The sequence below is a fragment of the Protopterus annectens genome, chromosome 1.part1, assembly GCF_019279795.1.
Source record: "Protopterus annectens isolate FY-2018-M chromosome 1.part1, PAN1.0, whole genome shotgun sequence".
NCBI classification, from domain to species: Eukaryota; Metazoa; Chordata; order Ceratodontiformes; family Protopteridae; genus Protopterus; species Protopterus annectens.
The window spans coordinates 1,894,202,076-1,894,224,916 of record NC_056726.1 but is presented as its reverse complement, the minus strand read 5'-3'; the positions used below and the strand labels follow the sequence as shown (position 1 = coordinate 1,894,224,916).

Sequence of the window (22,841 nt, the reverse complement as noted above, 5' to 3'; positions counted from 1 at the left end):
AATCTTGTCTTTGGGTTTTAGATTCCCTCTCTTCAACTTTGTGATAATTTGTTTTAATTTAAGACAAGAGATGGACATAGAAACAGGATTTAGGGATCTAAAAACATGGCATAAATACTATACAAAATCTAGAAGTGCAGTACATATACAAACAGTGCATTATACAATATCTATCTTTATATATATATATATATATATATATATATATATATATATATATATATATATATATATGGGTCTACTTCAAAACACTGAAATTTCATAACATAGAAAGTGAAAACATCGAAATCCCAAAACACTGAAAACCCAAAACAATGAAAACTCATAACATTGAAAGTGTGCTTCATAACACTGAAAACTGCAACACACATGCAAATAGTATCTCCTTCACCTATAACAACACCTAACTAGCAAACAAACTTTCTACTATGTTTCTGAAAGGGAGAAAGCCCGCCTGCACCTCCCATGTGGGGGGCTCTGCCCCACCCCATAAATTTAATATACCAACTCAAAGATCACAGTACAGTGGAAAAAAGTTAATTTCCTAACCTCGCTGTATCGTCACCATACACTGAGGTTAGGAAATTACCTTTTTCTACTGTAGAGCAACCTTGGAGTTGATATATTTAATTTATGGGGGTGTGGGGGTACAGGGGGGCTTGCCCCCCTGCAAAAACATAGTAGAAAGTGTGTTTTTTAGGTGTTGTTATAGGTGGAGGGGATTTTATTTACATATGCAATGGAGTTTTTAATGTATGAAAGCAAAGTTTCAATGTTCTGAAGTTTCATTGTTTTGGGTCTTCAGTGTTTTGAATTTTTGATGTTATGGTTTCAATGTTATGAATTTCAATGTTATGAGATTTCAATGTTTTGAAGTAGACCCATATATATATATATATATATATATATATATATATATATATATATATATATATATATATATATATATATACACAGCCAATGCTAGAAGTCTAAACCTCAAAATGCACTCTCTCGAGGCACTCCTAAAAATGGAGAACATTGATAACTGTGCAGTAGCTGAGACTTGGTTCAAGGCTCCAGAGAACACCCCTGCAATACCAGGCTGCAACTCTTACCACACTTTTCGGCCACAAAACCAAGACCGAAACACTAAAGGTGGAGGAGTGTCCATATTCACCAAGGATATTCACACCTCCAGGCTAGTTGCCCAACACAATCCATCTGAAATTCTCCAGGTGCAACTAACACTAGGTAAGACTGCAATCCAAATTGTAGCTTGCTACAGATCCCCCACCATACCCCAAGATTCTCACTACACCTTTCTAAACATACTGGAAAATATTAAGATACAACCAAACACCCTAATACTGGGTAATTTCAACTACCCTGCCATTAACTGGGAAAACTACATAGGTAACAACACCTTTTCCCAACGGTTCTTGGAATTCATAAATTCCAATGCCCTGGGTCAACTAATCCATTGTTCCACCAGGGGCTCCAATATACTAGATCTGGTCATTACCAACATGGGAGATAGATGCTCCACACCAGTGGTCACCCCCTCATTGGTCAGGTCTGACCATAAGCAAATCACCCTTGACATCCACATCCCACCCCCACCCCCCAGTAAGGAAACCTTCGTAAAAAACTTCTCCAAAGCCAACTTCATGCTACTGAAGTCAGAAGTGATGAACTTCATGACACCCATGCAGATGGTATCTGAAAGCTCAACTGCTGAATCTTACACAAAGGCACTGTACGAGCACATCCACTCATCCATGAATTGTGCCATCCCAAATAGAACCAAGATGCTCTCCGCAAAAAAAAGGAAGCCAATCTGGTGGTCCCCTGCCATAAACAAACTATACAACAGAAGGAAGAAACTGTTGCAGAAAAGAGGAAAATCCCAGGATGCAAAAAACTCCCTCATCAGCCTCAGTAAGAAGCTGAGATCCCTCATAAAATCCTCAAAACTAGTTACAAAAATAAAATTGCCAACGCTTCCAAAGACAAACCGTTCTATAATTATGTCAAGAATCTAAATGGCAATGCTCAGATTTGCTCTGAGCTACAACAGAATGACTTTAAATATACTGATCCCAAGGATATTCCCAATATCCTGGCAGATCGATTTAGTGCAAACCTCACCCCCCCCTCACCCCCTAAAGGGCCCATCTCAATACCAAAAGATTGCCAAATTCTGGTAATCATGGCCATACAGGTAAAAACCACACTCGCCAAATCTAAGAATACAGCAATCATTGGACCAGATCACATCCCGGGCTGTGTACTACGTGAACTAAAAAATGAACTAGCACCTCACCTAAATGTCATGTTTAATCATAGCCTCACCTCAGGCTTCGTGCCCACTGAGTGGTGCACAGTTACAGTTATCCCACTCCACAATGGGGGATCCACCTTGGATCCTGGGAATTACCATCCCATCAGTCTGACGAGCCTGATCTGCAAGATTATGGAACGCATTATCATGGAACTTATAAACAAAGACATTGGCAACCTTCAAACACTGGACCCCACCCAGTTTGGGTTCATGAAGAGCCAATCTTGTCTCCTGAATCTGACTGCCTTCTTTGAATAAGTCTCCAGAGCTGTGGACGAGGGTAAGGCAGTCCACACAGCCTATCTGGACCTCATCAAGGCCTTCAACACCATCCCCCACTCTGGAATCATAGATAAACTTACTAAGCTGGGCATAAATCCCTACATCACTCGATGGGTTGCCAACTGGCTTACTGACAGAACCCAGGCTGTAAAAGTAACTGACTCCAAATCCAGCTCCAGATAAGTGAAAAGTGGAGTACCTCAGGGTTCATTCCTGGGACCACTCTTGTTTGGCATCTACTTCTCTGAAGTACAGGCCAACACTAAGGGACTCTGGCTAACAATGTTCGCAGATCACTGCAAACTGGGAGCCATTATTGAATCCCCAAATAATGTGGATATTTTACAGAAGGGCCTTACAGAGACAGATGCCTGGTGCCAGATCCATGGGTTCAAGCTTAATGCCAAGAAATGTGTAGTTATCCCCTTAGGAAAAAAACATGTACCCATGAATTACCACATAGGTGGCATTACACTAAATATCAAAAGTGTGATGAGATACTTAGGGAAACAGGTGGACAGTGGTCTTACCTTCGATAACCACATCACCACAACAGTCAGGAAATCCTTCTATGTGGAGCACCTCATCACTAAGGGCTTTTAATCCAGAAAAAAGAAGGTCATTGTCCCACTGTACTCATCCCTCATTAGACCCATTATAGAGTATAATGCCCCATTTATTTAGTATGTACCTCACAAGACATCTGCAACAGCTCGAAAGGCCGCAGAAATACCTCACTAAAAGAATCACAGGTCTAAAGCAGATGTCATATGCTGACCACATAAAAAAACTCCAACTATACTCTGTGGCATATCGTCTACTCAGAGGCAACCTCTGCTTAACATACAAGGCCATGTCAAACCCTGAGCTGTTCAACATGCTCCACTTAAAGAAATCTCAATCCCTCAGAGCCACACGCTCCAGGGATCTAAGCCTTGTCATCACAATGAACAAAACATGCTGGAGAGATAGGTTCCCAACCCAGAGACTCCCCATACTCTGGAATAGACTGCCCATACATGTCAAGCAGAGCGCCTCCTTGGCCTTCTTCAAAAGTAACCTTGATGATTGGATGGGACATAGGAAGTTCACCTGGGGATCATGTCAGTCGCTCTGCTAGACAGGGGTCCAGGGAAGTAAATATTGTGGGAAGAAATATCCAGGGAATTGTTATGGCTAGGCTTGTATAGGCCCTAGGGCCGATAGCCTAGTACCAACCTATGAACACAATGGTTAAGGATAGTTTTAGTCTAGCTGCCGGTTACAGGCTTATAATAATATACAGCAGTGTTGTCATAATGTTAAGGGTTTTACTTCACAGATACAAAGTACAAAAATTGATTCTGACCTCTGGTTATTAGCTAGGCTTGTAATAGTCGGCAGACTGATAGCCTGGTATTAACCTATAGATATAGGTATTTTTTGATGTCTGCAGAATATAACATCAGGAAAACAAGGTATGATCATGTAGTATACATAGGTCATTGTAGAGCACTTTGAAACACTAATATTAACATATGTGCATACAAAATATATAGAGAAAGTATATACAGAAAGTCTAGTAAGTGAGAATGCCTTAGAGGTTACTTTGTCATACAGGCAATTTAAAATGACAAGGGGATTACACAGAAGGTTGTATATACTTTTCATTACCATATAATTAATTCAGTAGTTTTAGAGCTTTATTCTCTCCTCAGTTTTCAGGTTCTTAATGCTGAGTTTACTAAAGCAAAGTAATACAGTCCAGTTTACTATTCTTTGTACATTTCTCCTCCCTTATAGGTGACATGAAGATAAATTATTGTAGTGCACTCCAGCTTGACACATTATTGTTCTATAGGAAATGCTCTGTGAATTAAAAGCTTTATTATTTATGCATCTGATATTTTTTATTAAAATTACAAAAATTCAAATATGGAAGTATATAGCGACTTTGGAATATGTATCTTGTCAGTTCAGTGAGATAAGAAACACTGGTGTATATCAGTGAAGCTTGATTGTCTTAGTAAATGTAACATTTTCCGTATGGATTTTTAAGACCAGTGCACTGGAAATGAAAGAACGGGATGTTGCCAGCTTGTAAAGTACTCAGTTCACTGTCCTGCTTACTACTACCCAAAAAAGATAATATAACACAAAAGATTATGATCTGGTCTCTGATTTTAGCACTGTTTTCATGTGTTTCAGACATGTATGCCAATAAATTCAACTCAAGAGCAAAGCTTTATCTGCTCCATGTACTACTAGTTACAGAAAAAAAAAACAGGAAAGTGTTTTACAAGTTTTGAAAGCAAGTAAAACCCCTAATGAGCATTGGCAATACACAATGCCTAGTGCTAGACCCGATATTAACATCGGTTGGAAAGGTGATTTAACAAACCCTGATATTAGCCTTTGCGAAGGTACTTAGCAATTGGGTATCATGCCAGAGGAGTGCTCAATTAGGTTGTCTTTTTCCTTATATCAGAGTGTAATCATGGCACTGCACTGACTACATTAACAACTATGAACTGAAGTAGAAAGGAAGCATTTGATAACTAGGGCATTGTGCTACAATACTTAATATTTTGTCAGGCTAATGCATACTATAGTAATTTGTTTGCATGTCGTGCATAAGTGATAGTTCTTAGACTTTTTTTTATCATTGCATCACTGAAGGGACAATACTTGAGGTGCATGTTTCATGCTCATATAGTTAAATTATCTTTTAAGTCATACTCTATCTATATAAACATTGGCATATGATTTTAGACACTTAAATTGTAAGACTGGTATACTTAATTTCACTTTTTTGTCTTTCATTTTTGTTTCCCAACAGAACCCATGAGAGCTCCAAAAGGGCTTACATTTGCTGAAATTCAGCCAAGGCAGATCACCTTGCAATGGGAACCAATTGGCTACAACATCACTCGTTGTCACACTTACACAGTATCCCTCTGCTATCGATACTCCATGGGTACTAGTCCAAATCAAACATTTCGGGAGTGTGTGAAGATGGACCCTGGTGCACAGAAATATACTGTCCGGAACTTATATCCCTACAAAACCATCCATGTAAAGCTAATTCTAACAAATCCAGAAGGCAGGAAAGAAGGGAAGGAAAAGACATTTCAGACAGATGAAGATGGTGTGTATTTCTGTGTTTGGTTCATGAATGCATTTCATTATTATTTTAATGCAGAAATAGTCATGTGGGTGGCTAATGTGTGCTGTAAAGACTGTAACTACATGCTTAATGTGCTGTGTGGGCTAATTTAAAATATTTCAAAGCACTGTTTGAAGCATACTGTTCTTCATAACTCAAGGCATTTAATAATGCAGTTTTTCTGTTTTAGATGCATCATACAGAGGAACTTTGAATGTATGTGCTGTGTGTCTGTGTGTTGGGGGGTGTTTGTATGTGTGTGCATGTATGCATTCATGCATGCAAGTATATAAAAAGGAGAAAAATGAAAATCTTTAATTATAATACCTTTAAAACAGCTATACCAGAGATTGTCTTAAGTATGCCAAGATGCTTAAAAGAACAATTTCGAGGGGTTCTGTATACATATGACAATATGCAGGGTTTTTTTTTCTATGATGGGGTAGCTAAGCCACTCATTTCAGTGTATCCACAAAGAAAAGTGTAATCTTGCAGAATCCTGAAATCATGGGAGCACAGAAATAAAGTTAAAATGAAGTAATTTATGAAGTTGAATTAGCAAGCATTTGTTTAAATAACTGTTAGAAAGATTAGTTCCACTTTCAATTTCTAAGTAGCAAGCTACCAAAGAAAAGCATCACCAAACACAAATCACCAAAACACATAAATGAAAAGTCAAACTGTATGTGCTTGTTGTGGGTGGCAAACCAATTCGGTACCCCCATGTAGGAGAGGAGCCTCATATACCCCCAACATGTACATATACCACATTGTCACACAAGCAGAAAGGAGGGAGAAGGGAGAAATCTCCCAAAACAAAGGAATCACTGCACACACAGAAGCAATATTAGCAGGGATGTCTTATAGAAAATAGCCATTGGGTTTTGACCCTCAGTATCTTGTGACTAGAGCATTTGATGGACAGGGAATAAGAATTTGTTGACCCGTAGGGAAGCCAAAAAGTAGGTGAAGCTTCTAAACACTTAAATGGTTAGAAAACATGCAACATCAGTACTTCATATTGGCACTCTGATTGTTGTGCTTGTGTTGTTGTATTTGCTGCCAGTAGCTGTCATATGGTCAGCTAATGTGATGGTCAGGCTGTTTCTGCTTTTCTGACCATGTGCAATAGATGTTATTTATATGACAATAATGAGCAGAAATGGCTGTAATTAGCAGTAAAGCCTTATTGTTGCATATATGATTTACATGTGAAAATAATCGTAAGAAATTTTAATTTTATGTGCAAGACATACACTGGCAACAAAGTCTTACGGTGCAATTTAAAGTGCTAAATGTAGGACTCCAGCTTGCTAGAGATTTAAGGCATTTAATAAGACTTTCAAGACAGTCTAAAGAGCCAATATGTGTACTTCAGCATTTATACTGTCTTCTGAATCATATTTTATTTACTGTGTTACAAATTATTTGATACTGTAGTTTGAATTACATAGTCTTTAAATGATTCTAATGTACTAAACATTTAATTGTTGTCATTAATTGTTGCTGACATTCTGTCCTCCATATTGCTTGGGTTATTTCTGAAAAGGGTCTTGTATCAGCCCCCATACTTAATTATCAAACTAACTGACTGACTGAATGACTGATTAATTAACTAACTAACAAACTAAATAACTAAAAAAAAATAAAGTGTATGAAAATATTTCAAACAACAACTTTAATGAGCACTGTAGAAGTGTACTTTGCTGAAATGAGTATTTTTCCCAGTTTCCCAGTGTTTTGTCTCTATAGTGAATTAAAATTGATAGTCCAATGCTTATACCTGCTTTACTCTGGACTGAACCTTGTTACGTTCTATTATTTCATCTTCCATTGGTGCTGTTCACACTAACAGATATTTCCTTCTGCTCATTTGCTGGTAAGTGATCTGTAAAGTTCGGATACTGTAACCAGTACTAGAGGACAAATAGGTAAAAAAATATAATGGGAGAGGGTAATTATTTATTTATTTATTATTTGCACATAATGAGATCACAAAAATTTTAAATGATATGTGGGATTGTCATATGAGTAAGGTCTGAAGAAATCAGAATAATTCAGCTGGAAAGACAGAAGGAAAAAATCAGGGTAATTTGGGTCCATGAAATCATCACAGGGAACTGTTATGGAGGAAGAGTGGGTTTAGAATGCAGAATGATTTTCAGATTGGAAGCTCCATATCCAGTTTAGATATAAGGAATGGGTACTTATGTATTATTGCACCCAAATTGCAGCCAATTCATGGTTCATATATTGACATGTCCTTTGGGTGCCACCGAAATTATTAATGTTTTCTGTCAGAAATGATATATTACATTATTTATTTTCTTTACAAACCTTTATAAACCTGTCTTTCTGATATGCGTGTGTGGCATTTCTCCAGTAATGAGAAAGATGCCGACAAGGGAGAAGTAACAATTCCATCGTCAACGTATGACAAACATATAAATGTAACCCAAGCTATGCATGCCAAAAATTTGCCGCAAACTATCTAGACAAATGGGGAAACAATGCAGTGACAAACAGCCAAAATAGGGGCAGATTTCAAATATTTAGTTTTGCAAACTTCAAACATGGGTAGACCAGGATTTCTGTTCCCATTTATTGTATGAAGGAAATGAAGTCAAACTGAAAAAGTCTACAGTTTCAGTTTCTGATAACAAGGATGGTATCTAAACTATATGATGCAGTAAATGACATGCACTACCAATTGACTTTCAGCCCTGCTACACTAACCCAAAAATCACAGAGCACTGCAGTCAGTCGGCAATGCCATGTGTTTGCATTTCATACCATTCCAAATCTGGTTGCGATAATCCGTAATTATGAAGGAATCTATTTTTCATGAAGAGGATGCTTACAGATACAAATGAAGTGTAGATAAATAATAGACAATGTTGAGTTTAACACTACATATCTCACAAAAGGGTCTTGAAGAACTTTAAGCATTTAAGTGACAAACGTCTTTTTTCATCTTGATTGATATGTATGAAAGAGTTAGTTACAAGATGAAAGATATAAGAAATGTAAAATGGTAAGAGTTAGAAGAGGATTCCTGTTGCTTTAAGACTTGTGACAGAAAGCATTGGTACTATTGGATATGTTTATGGAAGGTTTGAAGTGTGTAACTAATGTTTGAAATTTTACAATGGAAAGTAGGTGGTTACAAACCTACAGCTGTTTATCTGTTTGTTTATTTGTTTGTTCATTTGCTTGTTTGCTTAAACTTATCCAGTTAGAACTCCTTCAGTTGTGACTTGTGCTTAAGGCATAGAGTATTGGTAGTCTAACTTTAGAGTTGACAGATACAATCAGAGATCAGTAACTCATCAATAGCAAACTCAAAATCAGTTATCTGGGTAAAATGACACTACAGACTAGGAAAGATTTCCAAACCTAAAACTCAAATTAAAAAAGTAAAGAAAGGTTTTCCAAATGAAATGATAAGAACTATTAGTATGCCTGAGAGATGGAAATATGTCTTAGTATGGACAAAACTATCAGAATAGAATCTAATTGATTTAATAAAAACATTTTCTGTTGCTTCATGTTATAATTTTGATGTTGTAATGTATTTAAAAATACTGGCAGTTATAATATAGTACTTCATAAAAATAAAAGAAAAAAAAACTACTTTTTTTAGAATAAATCACCCACAACATGTTGGTTTTCCATTAGATAAGAATAAAAAGCTTGGCAATAAATATATTAAAGTTCTGTCTCATAAGTTAGTGCAGTACTTAAGTATTTTTGAAGGAAGCACCTTTTGAGAAACTTCTGTATCTTAAAAAAACAGCATGGTATCACTTCCTTGGCAAAGGTAACACTGAGTGAGACATGCATTTTTAATAGCTATTTCTTCTGAAGATATTTTAGTGTTAAATTATGATTAAGAATAACAAGGATGGAGTGTGTTAAAATGGTAATGCAGCCATGAAATGTTTATGGATATCAAATGGAGTTAATTTCAAGAAATCCTACAGAAATCTTCATAACTCACCTTTTTAACCTGCTTTTTTAAGTTATAGGCAATGGGGATTAATGGATGGCTTCACAAGTATTTTTAATATGATGCTAGTAACTCCATTCATCGTCAGCAACTGTTACCATCTCTCTCTTTTTGATGTGTTTCCTACCTTCTTTGATAGTCATGTCTGACTGTCACAGTTTTTTTTTTTTGACACACAATCCATCCATCTCTTTCCTGGATACCATTGTTTCCTCTTGATTTCTTCACAAGATTTTCTTCTGATTTCCTGTGTATATGAATGAACCTCCAAAATCTGTTCACCTTTTCTGAAATTAGAGCTACTTGGGTTTCTGCTATGATTTCATCCTTTCTTCTTCTGTCCCACAGTGTGCATCCTACAAACCCATCTCAGGCATTTCCTCTCCGTCAACTGCTCTGTCTTCACTGCACAGGTCTTTGTACCATACAGTAGTACAGGTTGTACCACATAACCTTACTTTTGAGCTTCTTTGTCCTGCTTCTGTCTGTCAGCATATTACCTCTGACTCTCTGTGTTAGTTGACTGCAGCCCAATGATTCTGTCATTACTCTCCACATTTCAGCTTCCCTTCTCCTAACCCACCCCTTCCATATACTTGAAGTTGTTAACCTGTTCCACTATTCCCCTTCTATCAAAATTTTCAGCTTCTGTTTTCTATGAATTGCTACACTTACAACCATCTTGTCTGTACTCAGTTTCATCCTCTGTACCTTAATGTTTGCATTCCATTCCTCTGTTATTATGAAGGTCTTGTTCAGAGTCTTTAAAGCCACATCATCTACATACATTAGTTTTGGTGATCTGTTCTTGCCAACCTGTTGGCTAATGTAGGCCAGCAGTGAGCTCAAAATGTATCCCTGTTGTAAAACTGCTGACACTGAGAACTTCTCCATGAGTCCAAACACTTTTTATGCGTGTGTCATTAGGCCCTTGTACATTGCCTGCAATAATGCTAGCAATGTTTCTGGGTCTTTGAACCATCACAGGACTGACCATATCAGCTTCTTGGTACCTTATTATATGCTTTCTCCATGGCTAGGAATGCCCAGATGGACTCTTTCCTCATCTCTAGCTTTTTCTCATCTCTTTGCCTCATTGCAAACATTGGGTCAGTTGTGTTGCACCCTGATCTGAGTCTAAACTGCTCATCTCCAAACTTACCTTCTACTACTCAGCATATTAATTTGTCAATCAACTATTGCAGAATTTTCATGTAGTTTGACACGAGTTTGATATTTCTTTACTGCCCACAGTTGTGAATGTCCTCTTTGTTATTTTACACTGGCACCAGAATGCTTTCTCCATGAAAGTGCTCCATGAGACCACCCTGCCAATGTGCTGCAGATTGGGTAGGGCCAAGCAAGGCACCATCATGCTGCAGCTGTTGAGTCATTTTGTTTGCCCATAAACCACTCCATATGCTGACATTATTCAACATATGTGTAGGGTGGACACTGAGATATGGTTTGAGGGCATGGCTGTGTGGATGCAGTAGCCAGCCCCCTCACTTTCCCCACCTACCATTTTGTGACAGTCTTTGCCTGAGTGCTGCCTTCTACCAGTGCTGATTAAAAGAGCACGGTCCCACCCCCAGGGTAGTTTCGCCCATGCTGGCTGCCATCACCCTTGAGTTGCAGAGTCACTAATCGAATTCAAGTTACCTGGGTCATCATGAGGATTTTGTCCCTCTGTACTGCAGGTCTGGTTATGGAAGGAAAAACTTGATGAATATTAAAGGGGAAGGAAAATATAGAAGTTGTGGGAAATTGTGACTGATGAGAATCATATTACAGTGCTATGGTTTGTGATTAGTGGATTTCTGAAAGAATAGCAATTAAATATATGTAAATCACTTTGATGAATATTTTAGTAAGATGAGTATAGTACTTACTGTTAAGGGCACACAGATGAGTATATGAAGAATGAAATGTTTATGATATGGCATTTAGTTGGCATAATAGATTTTGGCACATCGCAGTATATATTTTGGCTAATTGATTATGATAAAAATAAACACTGCAGATGGACAGAAGGCATGTTCAAGAAAAAAACATTAGAGCTTTAAAAAGATAAAAATAAATGAGAGGATGCGACAGTGATAATTCGCATTTCACTAAGTGGCTGTCTTTAGCAAAGTTATATTTAGCAAAGTAAATTGATTAAATTTGCATTAGCAGAAATGTTTTGCCAGTTTGGTGGAAATGATGAATGTACTTTATGTATCTACTGAGCTCTGCACTGAAGCTTATCTGAGTTCTCATTGCATGGTAAATGCATCTACCTTTCAGGTGTACTCATTATGTGAAAAGCTATTCTTTTCTTAGCAATTTTTTTCTTTCCTCTTCATTCTTTTTAGTGGTCTGTTATGTCCTTTGCTGACAACACAGAGCAAATGGCTTGCTAAAATATATTTAATGGCTGAGAGGATCATTATAGTGAAAAGGGCAGCAGGGATGTTGACAGGAGCTGTGGGCATCCGTTCAAATTAAGGAAAAAGGAGAGACAAGAATAATAAGTTGGATACATCAGAATTATGAAAATATGTACACAAAGAAAAATTGCTTAACTCGGTTAATTTGTCCAGGTGTTCTACACCATATGCAGACAGCAATCACACCTTCCTCTCTTTCTGTTAACTAATCTTTCTCTCAGTCTGAAAGAAGAAATTAGGGCACAGTTAGCTATCAGTATTGCATATATTTAATTTCTTGATAATTTTCCTTCCAAAATGTCCTTGTTTATTTACTTCTGTTGCTGAAATAGAACAGAATGTACAGAGACATGTACGTTGTATAGGACTTAGAATAAATAACTTCACAAGTAGTCTAAACCTAGAATCATTTTAAGCACTTTCATCGTCTTCTGCATGCTGTGTGTCCATTGTGCAGTGTACTTATTATATCATCTTTCTCCCAGTATAGCACAATTAGCTCCCTGAACAATTACGACTTGCAAACTGATATACATAACCACACTGGAGACCAGGATTAATCCAACTCCAGTTCACCGTTATTTATATACATATATATATATATATATATATATATTTATATATATATATATATATATATATATTTTTATATATATATATATATATATATATATATATATATATATATATATATATATATTTATATATATATATATATATATATGTGTGTGTTTAACTACAATATGGACTTTTCCACTTTGTGTTAATTATGGGGAACATTGTTCTACTAACCAAGCTGTCCATTTTATTTCTTTATTATTTGTATATACTGAATACTACAAGTAAATTGCATACAAAGTGCAATATGATACACAGGGGAAGGAGAGCTCTGTCTTTAACACAGAAACAAAAGACCACTCCTTTGACAGAATAAGTTCCATTGTCCTCAAGCTGAGTAAATAAAAACACAATTAAACTCATTGTGACAGTTTATTAGGATCAATAGACAACTTTAACGATGCCACAGTATTTCCACATAGAACCTTAACATAAGAAAATAGGCAAATAATCAAGTGCCGGTTGGCATCACCAAGCCTATTCCGGTTACACTTTAGTGGTCTGGGTGCATAACCTAAGCTAACACAGATTCGGTTGTAAAGTCCTTTATGTTTTGTCTCCCAATGCTATTGGTATGGCCACCAGTTAAACTGAATCCAATCTGCTCAGCGTGAGGAATCCACTGAGTACAAACGGGAAAAAAACACAGGAGAAAGCAGCAAGGCAGCTGCCTAGTAAGACTAAGCCACTGAAGGAGGAAGCAGGGGGCCATTTGTGGCCTTCTGAGCTGGTGACAAGAAGACTGCCTCGGCACTATGCACTCACCTTAAAAATCAGGTGAGCCATCCTTGTCTTCAAGTTGAGTCAAACAAACATGCAGTTAAAGCCATTGCAACCTTTTATTACATACAATAGACAACGTTAAAGATGCCACAGTATTTCCACATATAACCATAACATAAGAAAATAGCCAAATAACCAACAACCTAGAGATGGTTGGCATCACCTAGACTATTCTGGCCATGCTATACGAGTTTGGCTGCATAACCCAATCTACGTCAGACCTGGTTGTATGTCATGCCTCCTACAGCAAACTGCTCTTGCCATGGTGATCAGTTAAACTGAATTTAACTTCCACAGTATGAGGAAGCCACTGAGCACAAATGGGGGGGAGTTGTAGGGCAGCTGACAACCCATCATGCCCACATGTTGTTACCCCCCCCCCAGTGGCCTCCATCCAATGATAGCTATGGTTAGAAATGCAGTTAAAGTAGTTAACTCTTAAAACACTCCTGTAGGGCCAGAAAAATGTCTAAATAAAATAGATCAAAATGGGCCCAAATGTACCCTGTCACTGCTATAAAAATCAGAGTCCAAATTATCAAGATCTTTGTGGTAAATAACTTAAATCTGATTTGGCTGGATGCACGTGGCACTCTATAGTTGATAAAATGTCTGGACCTCTCATTCACTCCAAAACTCATGGCCCCTTTCCATTGGATTCTTGGCACAATTGTTGAATAAAATAAAACTTGTTCTGGATGTAGCGAGCAGAGATTATGCACATCATAAAGGATTCTGGCTAGCAAAATTTGTATAGAGCCATTGATAAATCATTTCCCCCAAGGTGAATCACCAGCATGTCAGGTAAAGAACCATTTGTTGTAAGATGGTGCCAAATATCCCAACTATAACAAGCCTGAAAAAACAAGGAAATGAACTAACTGACTGTCCTGAAATAAAGATCTAATGAGCCTGGCTGGACAAACCAAAGTGTGTACTGCTGCTCTCTTGACAAAAGAGTGTATCACCATTCATATTATCTCTTTCTCTGAAAATTAGTGCCTGATGTATGACAAGGAGGAGTCAGGCACCTACTGTCCTGTTCTTTGAAGGACCTTAGCAGAATGACCCTCTGTGGCAAATCAGAGGTGTGGCCTAGTCTAAAGAAGTGGGATGAGTACCCCAGGAGGTGTATGCTCTGCCCCTCAATGGCCTTATGTAGCAGCAGATTGATCTCATGCAACCCAAATGGCTTACAGCCCTCACGAATAATGACCCAGCCTGTCCAAGAAGGCCTGAGACTGATGCTGTGCAGTATCCTGAACCAATGAACTGGGCAAGTGGCTAACCTCCTTAAGTTATCTAATCTTATTTCAGAAGGCTGTTTGCCCTCTTTTTTGGTTTTGGATTTCTTAAGCCATATCAGAATAAATTCCCTTTAAATCATAATATCTTCCCAGCAAAGGGAATACTGTTCACTAGCATGAAAAACACTTGCATATAATGTATTGAACAAAGCAGCCAGATTAGAAAATATATCAAAATCAGTAACTTTGCTACATGATCCACAAATGATGATAACAAGGAGATCCCACCCTATCAGTTTCCTGAGATCCCTAGAAGCCTTTCTCATATTCTCCTAAGCTTTGATCATCCATGACAGACAACCAATGACTTGAGAAATCCATAAGGTCCAAAAAACATGTCATCCAGCCTAAGGCTGCTAGGTAAATGCAGAGGATGTTTGGGAAATCTCTTATTGAGCATCTAAAAAACAGAAAATGTAGGTCCAAATGCATTCCCCAGGCTCTCTTTCCATTAGGCAATGAACTATAAAATCCCTTGAATGTCTGCACAGATGATAAATATGGCTTTCTGGTGTTTCTGGCCCAGGAGTTTGTAAGCAGTGATGCTGCTCATCTTGCCAAGTCAACCAGACTTCTAGCAGAATTGAGCTGCCATTCAGTTCTGCATCCTTGGCCAGGCATCGAAACTTGGTAAACTGAAAATAGGAAAGGCTGTCAGCAGTTAGATTGTGGTGGCCAGGGACAAGCAAGAAAAAGACAAACTAATCTCCAGACTCAATAAAACTAGAAGACTAGTGACTGAGTTGAACCATCCGGACTTGGAAGAACATTTGTTGAGTGTATGGGCAACTGCCAAGTTGTCTGAACAAAACGAAACCCTGCTATTACTTATTATCATTTCATTCTAAAGGGGGAATCCATATAGGAAAGAGTTCCAGGAAAGAGATGTCTTTCTTTCTTCTGACTATGACTGCATTTTTCCATGAACCAGTTACCTTGGAAGTAAGCTCCCATCCCCCCCCTGCTGCATCCTTAAAATGTTGAAGGTCACTGGAGGAAAGAAAGGACACGCCATTGAATTGGTTCTGAAATGTGAACCAGAGACAGGGGTCTTTTTAACCCTTCTGGTCAAATGAACCCTGTAATGCTTTTGTTTGTTACCTTTCAGAAAATTGGAAATAGACTGCAAGGAGGTCCTGCCCAGTGAAATTTCCCTGAAGACAAAATTCAGCAGCCCATGAACAGGCATGATATTCTCTGTGCCGGCCCTTCTTATCCCCAAACATTTCAGAATTAAGTACCTGACCTGCTGCAATTTGGTGGGTGGAAGTTTGAAATCCCTTTCAGTGGTATCCACTTCTAATCCAAAAAATGTCAATAGCTGACTGAGCCCTTCTAACTTGGCATCAGCAAAAGGAACCCCTAACATGGCACACATCTGTTTGAACACTGTCTTCCTTTCTTTGGCCCCTTTCTGGCCTTTGTCCATGATCAAAAATTCATCAAGGTAGTGAATCGCTGAGTGTTGAGGTGGTCTGCCGTACCAGCAACAGTTTAAAGCTATGCTAAAATGGTTAAATGTAGAACAAGCCAAAGAACACCCAATGAGCCTGGTAGTATCAAAAAAGACTTTCCCATCAAACTAGAATCCCAAACATGGCCAGTCCTGTCTGATGGGAAGTAGGCGGAAACCTGACTAGATGTCCAGAAAAGAATAATGCACCTTAGCCTGGAATTTTTCATTTAAATCATTGACCAATGCACCTTCTAAGTACAAAAATGGTAAAACAATCTATACTCATCCTCCTGCTTCTTAGGAACTAGGCCAATTAGGAGAATTTTAAAGACAGGCCAAGGAGGTGTGGAAAAGGGACCAATTACCCTGCTGTTTGCCATTTCTTTTTCAATTAGCTTGGTTGCAATGTCTTCTAGACCCCTTATGGATGACATATTTTTTACTGGTTTTGAGTTTAATGAGACCAAGGAACCAGTCTTGAAACCCTTGTTGAAACCTTCAAGTAGGACTGAAACAGCTGCTCTGTTGATATAGTCAGCCAAACACTGGGTCAATTTATCTAATCTGATCAGAGAGTGGGAGGGTTGGGGGTTGGCCAAAAGCCCTTGCTGTCTTTGTGAAAAATCTGCTTGTCCCTGGCAGCATAATCCTGGGACCTTCCTGGAATCCCCATAGTGGTGACCCTAGGCTGTGACTTCCTTGGCCTACTTTTCCCAAATAACTGGCTACTGGGTGACCTTTCCCACAACTGGAACTCAAGTGAGTGAACTTACAAGAAGGCCAAAAGCACTTCTTATTGTTAAAAGACTAACAGAATTTTTCCTCTCCATAGTTCCCCAAAACTCCTCGTACCTTGAGGGTTGGCTTATCCAACATTGTACTCAACCAAATGTCAGAGTGCCCAAGCTCCCACCTGAGAGACTTGTCCATGGACATTAATTTACTGAAATGCTGGTCATAAGATGATCAGCCTGAGTCCCCTTTGACAGGGTGAGCCTCCCTAGTTGTAAAGTGGTACAATGACAGATCCTGGCTTGGGTCCTTTTCTATAATTGCTGTCATGAAGATCACAAAACCTAATGACCACATGTCCCAATTTTTCAAAACAACATCTTAGTACATGCCTTTTTCCAAAGAGCTGCCATAAAATCCTTGCTAGATGCATTATCAGCATCCATTATACGGCAGATTCCTTTGGTATTGACCAAGTCAAATATTTTCACAAATTCCCTCTTGTGAATCTTCTGTTTAATGCTGGTGGCTACATGAGCTGTGATGTTGGAACCAGGGGAGGTAGGAACTGCAAGAGTTAGATAGGCCATGGGTGATAAGAACTGTGCAGCACTAATATCTGGGTCAGCTGCAACTACACCTTTAGTGGCAAAAACAGTCTTGGGACCACTCTGCAGTTTGTGTAAAAGTGACGATAAAACCTGACACGTGTTAAATCCCTCCTAGCCCCCAGATTAAAAAGCAGGAGCAGCAGCAAAATTCCTTTCTTATGCCAACTAAAATAATCTAGATCTCTCCTTACCTGGAAAAGGTTTAATAAACTCCTCCAGGAATTCCTCAGAAGACTGACCTCTAACACTTAGTCCCAGTCCTGGTACCCCCCCCCCCCATAATTATCTTCAGTTTCAAGTGGAGCCTCCACTGGGGTTGCTAGGTTGTCCGCCGTATATATGGCATCCCTTTTTGTCTTCCTCTCTTGAAAAGGGTGGGCTCATTAACTACTTCCTCCTCAGGATTTATTGCCACTGTTTTGTTGGTGCTTTGCCCTTGCTCCATCATCCGTCCACCTCCAAGTTGGAAAGAAAACCTTGAGCTATTTGTGATAAGCAAAGCCATCTGTCCTTGAAAATCTGCAAAGAAGAGGTTCCTACAAATAGAAAAAGAGATTAGTGCATATTTTTCAAACTTCAGGAATTTAGGGAGACAAAAATAATTATTTTGTGTTTGTAAAAAAATATAGCTATATATATTACTGTATTAGCACCAGCCTTGCAAAGAGCAGAACATTAAATTATAAAAATCAAAGTGGTGTCTATATTCTTTCCCACAGATGGTGCCAAAATCTCCTGTACGACTGGATGTCCTGCTGCTGCGGCATGGTAGAATGCTGCCACTTCTCCATAGTATGCTTTATCTTGTCCTCACAAATCTTTCTCAAGAACACAAAGTAAGCCACTTAGATTATTAGTACTATTCTTGAGAGCTTGCTTAATTAAAAAAAAAAGTATATATATAGGCCACCCTAAGACCTTCTGAAAAAAAAATAATCAATGCCTCTGATTACTGTTATTATTATTGCGTGCAACACACCAACTTTGCTGTAAACCATAGACCTGTAAAGTATCAGCAGAGACAGGAGAAGATTTAACCAGAACAAGAGCACCAATGAAAAAGAAAAGATGGAATATGAGGCCTGCTGATGTACCCAAGCTCTTCACCCTGGCCCAGGCAACCCGCACTACCCCATGAAGATAAATATTAACAAACTAAAAAAAGTGAATTGTTATAACAAAATGAAGTCAAATCAGCTTGAGAAAAAAACACCACATAAACCCCAAAACTGAGCACACATGGACATTTTAAAATATTGGTAATAATCAAATGAGGCATTGACAAACCAAGAGACTGTAAATTAATACACCTTCTGAATTAACAAGCCTATAAATCATGTCTGTTATTGTTTGTGCATGCGACGGGCCATCTTTAACCAAGACACTAATTGTAAGGGGGGCTTAAGAAAGGGAGAGACATGTAAGCCACTTAACATCTATCGAGTTTCAAACTAGAATGCGCGTTTATATGCAATTTCAGCCCCTAACCTGTGCGAGCAGAAAGGCTGCATTAATGATGTAGCCGACATGGGGAAAGCAGCAAACATTTGCACATGATAACATAAACCCAAGATAATGTATGATTACTATTAGTGTGACCAATGGCTGTAGAGAAACTCTGTTTTTATTATTTATTTATTAAAAAAAAAAAAAAAAAAATATATATATATATATATATATATATGTATATATATATATATATATATGATACCTCACAGACACAGCCAAATTTTATGTTATCCTTAAAACTAATGATTTATGATGACTTTGGGGCTATGTCCTAAATGCTTATTACCTCAGTAAGTTACTGGTGCTTAATGTACTGCTGATGAATTATAGTATACTGTATAGTCCCTCCCAACTACACAGTAGAACAGAACAGCTTGACAGAAGCTCCCCTTAATTGACTACCCTTAGAATTTATGTCAAGCAAAGTACTACTTTTTCTGCATTTAAGGCAAATCTTAATGCTTGGATGGGCAGACATAAATTAACATCAGGGTTATCATGCGTAGCCCTGCTTGATTTGGGAGGTGAGCAGTAATAGGTAATTGCAAAGGGTGACAAAAACTTTTATTTGTGTCTACTTAAAGATATTCACACACACACCTTTGGAACTGCTTCTGAAACAAGTTTCTCTTCAATAACAACTCAAGTATCTTATAATCCATGGACCATTTGGTAATATAATTTCCAGACATGACACCAAATATATATATTTAGCTGGGCCTCCTGTAATCTGTGTGATTGCTTGATTAGCATTGTTCCTTTGTTTTTAAAATTCCACACAGTTAAAAAAAGTGTAACCCTGCATAGCGTCTATTTAGCTAAAATGGGAAGAGGACCTATTTTACATTAAAATGCACTACAAAACATATAATTATCTTGCATAAACCACTAAAAATAAAAGTCAAACTGAAAAAAGCCCATTGTGTTAGTACAGTAAGGTGTTTGGTGCCATGTATGGAAGTGATATTATCATGTGCCCAGGGATTATAAGATACTTGTGCTGTTATTGAAGAGAAGCTTGTTCCAGAAGCAGTTCCAAAGGTATTGTAGCATTTGGGTAGCACCACGGAGACTGTGTAATGGTGAAATTATTTAAGATCAGGAAAATATTATCAGACTGATACAGTGAGTATGCAATTTATTCCAGGAAAGTCTTTAAACTTGGACATCCTGATGAAGTAGCTATGTTAGATGTGGTGGACAATACATTAGCACTTACTTAACAGAGGAAAGGTTGAAATGCCAGTGATATAATTTTCAGATTCATGAATATATCTTGAAAGAATGGGCTGAAATAGTTGAGTCAAAGTGTGTGCTGTACTATTAAAAAAGACTAACTTTAACGATCATGCTTAAAGGTTCGAAATAAACTTTTCTTTTCACACAAAAAAAACTGTCCGCATGCATCTTTAGACATGGGAACACTTTTTGAGAGAAAAGAAAACTAAAAGTGAGCTTTACGGCCTTTAAAAAAATATAAAGTTTTTTAAGTTTGTTTCTGAATGTGAAAGACAAAATGTACTGGGCTGTGTTTACTGTATGAATATTCATTTCTGGGCAGGAATTGCTTACGTCACTTTGTGTTCCAGCTCTAATCATGCTGGATTAGCATAGGTAAATTTGTTACGCAATTGCCTTACAATTACTTACCTACGCTAATACAGCATAGTTAGAACTGGAACCCAAAGTGATGGAGCAGAAGCACCTCCTACCTTTCAATGAATATTCATGCTGTAAATTTTGCTCAGCACATTTCTTCATTTGTGTTCTGAAGTAATTTTAAAAATGTTTTATTTATAAATGGGTGTGAAACAACCTTCTGTTTTAATATGGAAAACTAATGTCATGCATAAGGACACATGCAGTTTTTTTATGCAAAAATAAAAGGTTGTTTCTCATTTTTAAACATGATCTTTAAGTATTTCAGATAAAATACTGTAAGGGGGAGAAGGTCTAGAGACATAATCCCTTTGTAAGGTCCTTCTGTAGTAGTAAAAATGTTGCATGAAGCTTGTCATGGAATGTTCAGAAAGATAAGCTTAACCATTATAGGTATGATGGCCTCATATGAAACAGGAAGTGAAGAAGGAAGTTCAAATGTTTGAAGAATGTTAAACAGTAAACCACTACCAATTTCAACTTGAAAAGGCATAGTTTAGAATGGATGTGGACTACTGTTATGCCTGTTCATTGTAGAAAATCTTATTGTTTTAATAGATGTTCATTCATTTCAGCTGGAGATGTATGGTAGTGAATTCTGCTACTTTGCATGCAACTGATGAAAAGACTGAAGCTAAGGTTGTCGCATATGTAACATTCCAGAAATGCTAATGTCTGCAAAAGGATTTATTTTATTAAGTGAAATGAAGCTCTTCATGCAACTATTGTACCATTTTATGCTTCATATAATTGCCTGACAGAAAAAGCTATGCTGGGTATGAATTTGAATAAAGGAGTGAAAATGTAGACAGGTAAGACAGTGGAAGCGTAGCTGTCACAGTGCTTGTTCAACTGCAAAATTACCATTACGATGACTATAGAGTTTTTTCATCATCAGAAATATTGATGTTATGAAGGCTGAGATCTACACCTGACAGGCTTCTGCCAGATTTCAGAATTCAAAAATTAAAAGAAAACTTGGCCAATAGGCAGATTTATATATAAGCATGCAAAGTGACAATAAAGCACATGTGGGAAACTGCAATTTTTTTGCTAAAGGAATCCCAGGAATAAATAAAAATTGTTCCAGACGTGTCTGTTAACTGATCATGGTTGTGAGGAGGCATGTCTATGAAGTTATCAAGGAAATAAAATATTTTTTTACAGTGAATGGGGTTTTCCTATATTTATTGCTACAGTATATGTTGAAAAACCTGTATCTGTTCCCGTGGTAATAAAAAATGTGAGGAAACCCCGCCTCTACATGTGATCTGGTAAAGCTCTGTTAACGTTGAAAGGCACTTGTTTATTTAATATACTTTATTTCTCAATAAAGAGGTATTAATTTCTAAACAAGTTATAAGTGCTTGATTAAAGTCTCAGCTATGATTTTGTGGTTAATTTTTCCTGATTTTAAGGGATCTCAGCAAACAACTTCATTGCTCAAAAAGTAACAGTTTTCTTGTTGTTCATAGGTAAATACTAGGCTATCAGTCTTCTGACTATGAGAAGCCTGTCCAATAACCAGTGGTTAGAATCAAACCCAGTACTTTCTATCTGTGAGGTTAAGACCTTAGCCATTATGCCAACCACTCCCACATAGATTAGTACTAGGCTAACTGCCCTTGCGAGCCATTTTAAGCCTAGCCAATTATCCCCTGTGAAATTCAAACCCTGTGTTTGTAAGGCAAACACCTTAACCATTAGGCCACCCTACCAACATACAAAGACACGCACAAACACATTCACTCTGACACACACACACAAAATGTATGACATGTGGAAAAGCTCACCCAGACTCTGCTACTACTTGCTGTGAGGGAAAGGTTAGCTTCCTTTTGCTTTCTTGTATTTCCTATTACTTTATTGTCTTCTTCTATTGTGTATGTTGCCATTTGTTTTCTTTACATTGTTTTACTTGTATTCTGCTTTTAATTGCATATTAAAGCTAGGAAAGACATCACAGTTGTGTCTC

At 37.7% G+C, this 22,841-nt stretch overlaps 1 protein-coding gene across 1 annotated transcript in view; it reads left to right on the top strand.

The window, feature by feature from the left end:
* Positions 1-22,841, top strand: part of PTPRU (protein tyrosine phosphatase receptor type U) — a 4,710,560-nt gene that overhangs the window by 2,276,588 nt on the left and 2,411,131 nt on the right. Inside the window, exon 8 of the mRNA XM_044089740.1 lies at positions 5,424-5,732. Within this exon, the coding sequence (XP_043945675.1) occupies positions 5,424-5,732 (309 nt within the window). The remainder of the gene's footprint in view (positions 1-5,423; positions 5,733-22,841) is intronic.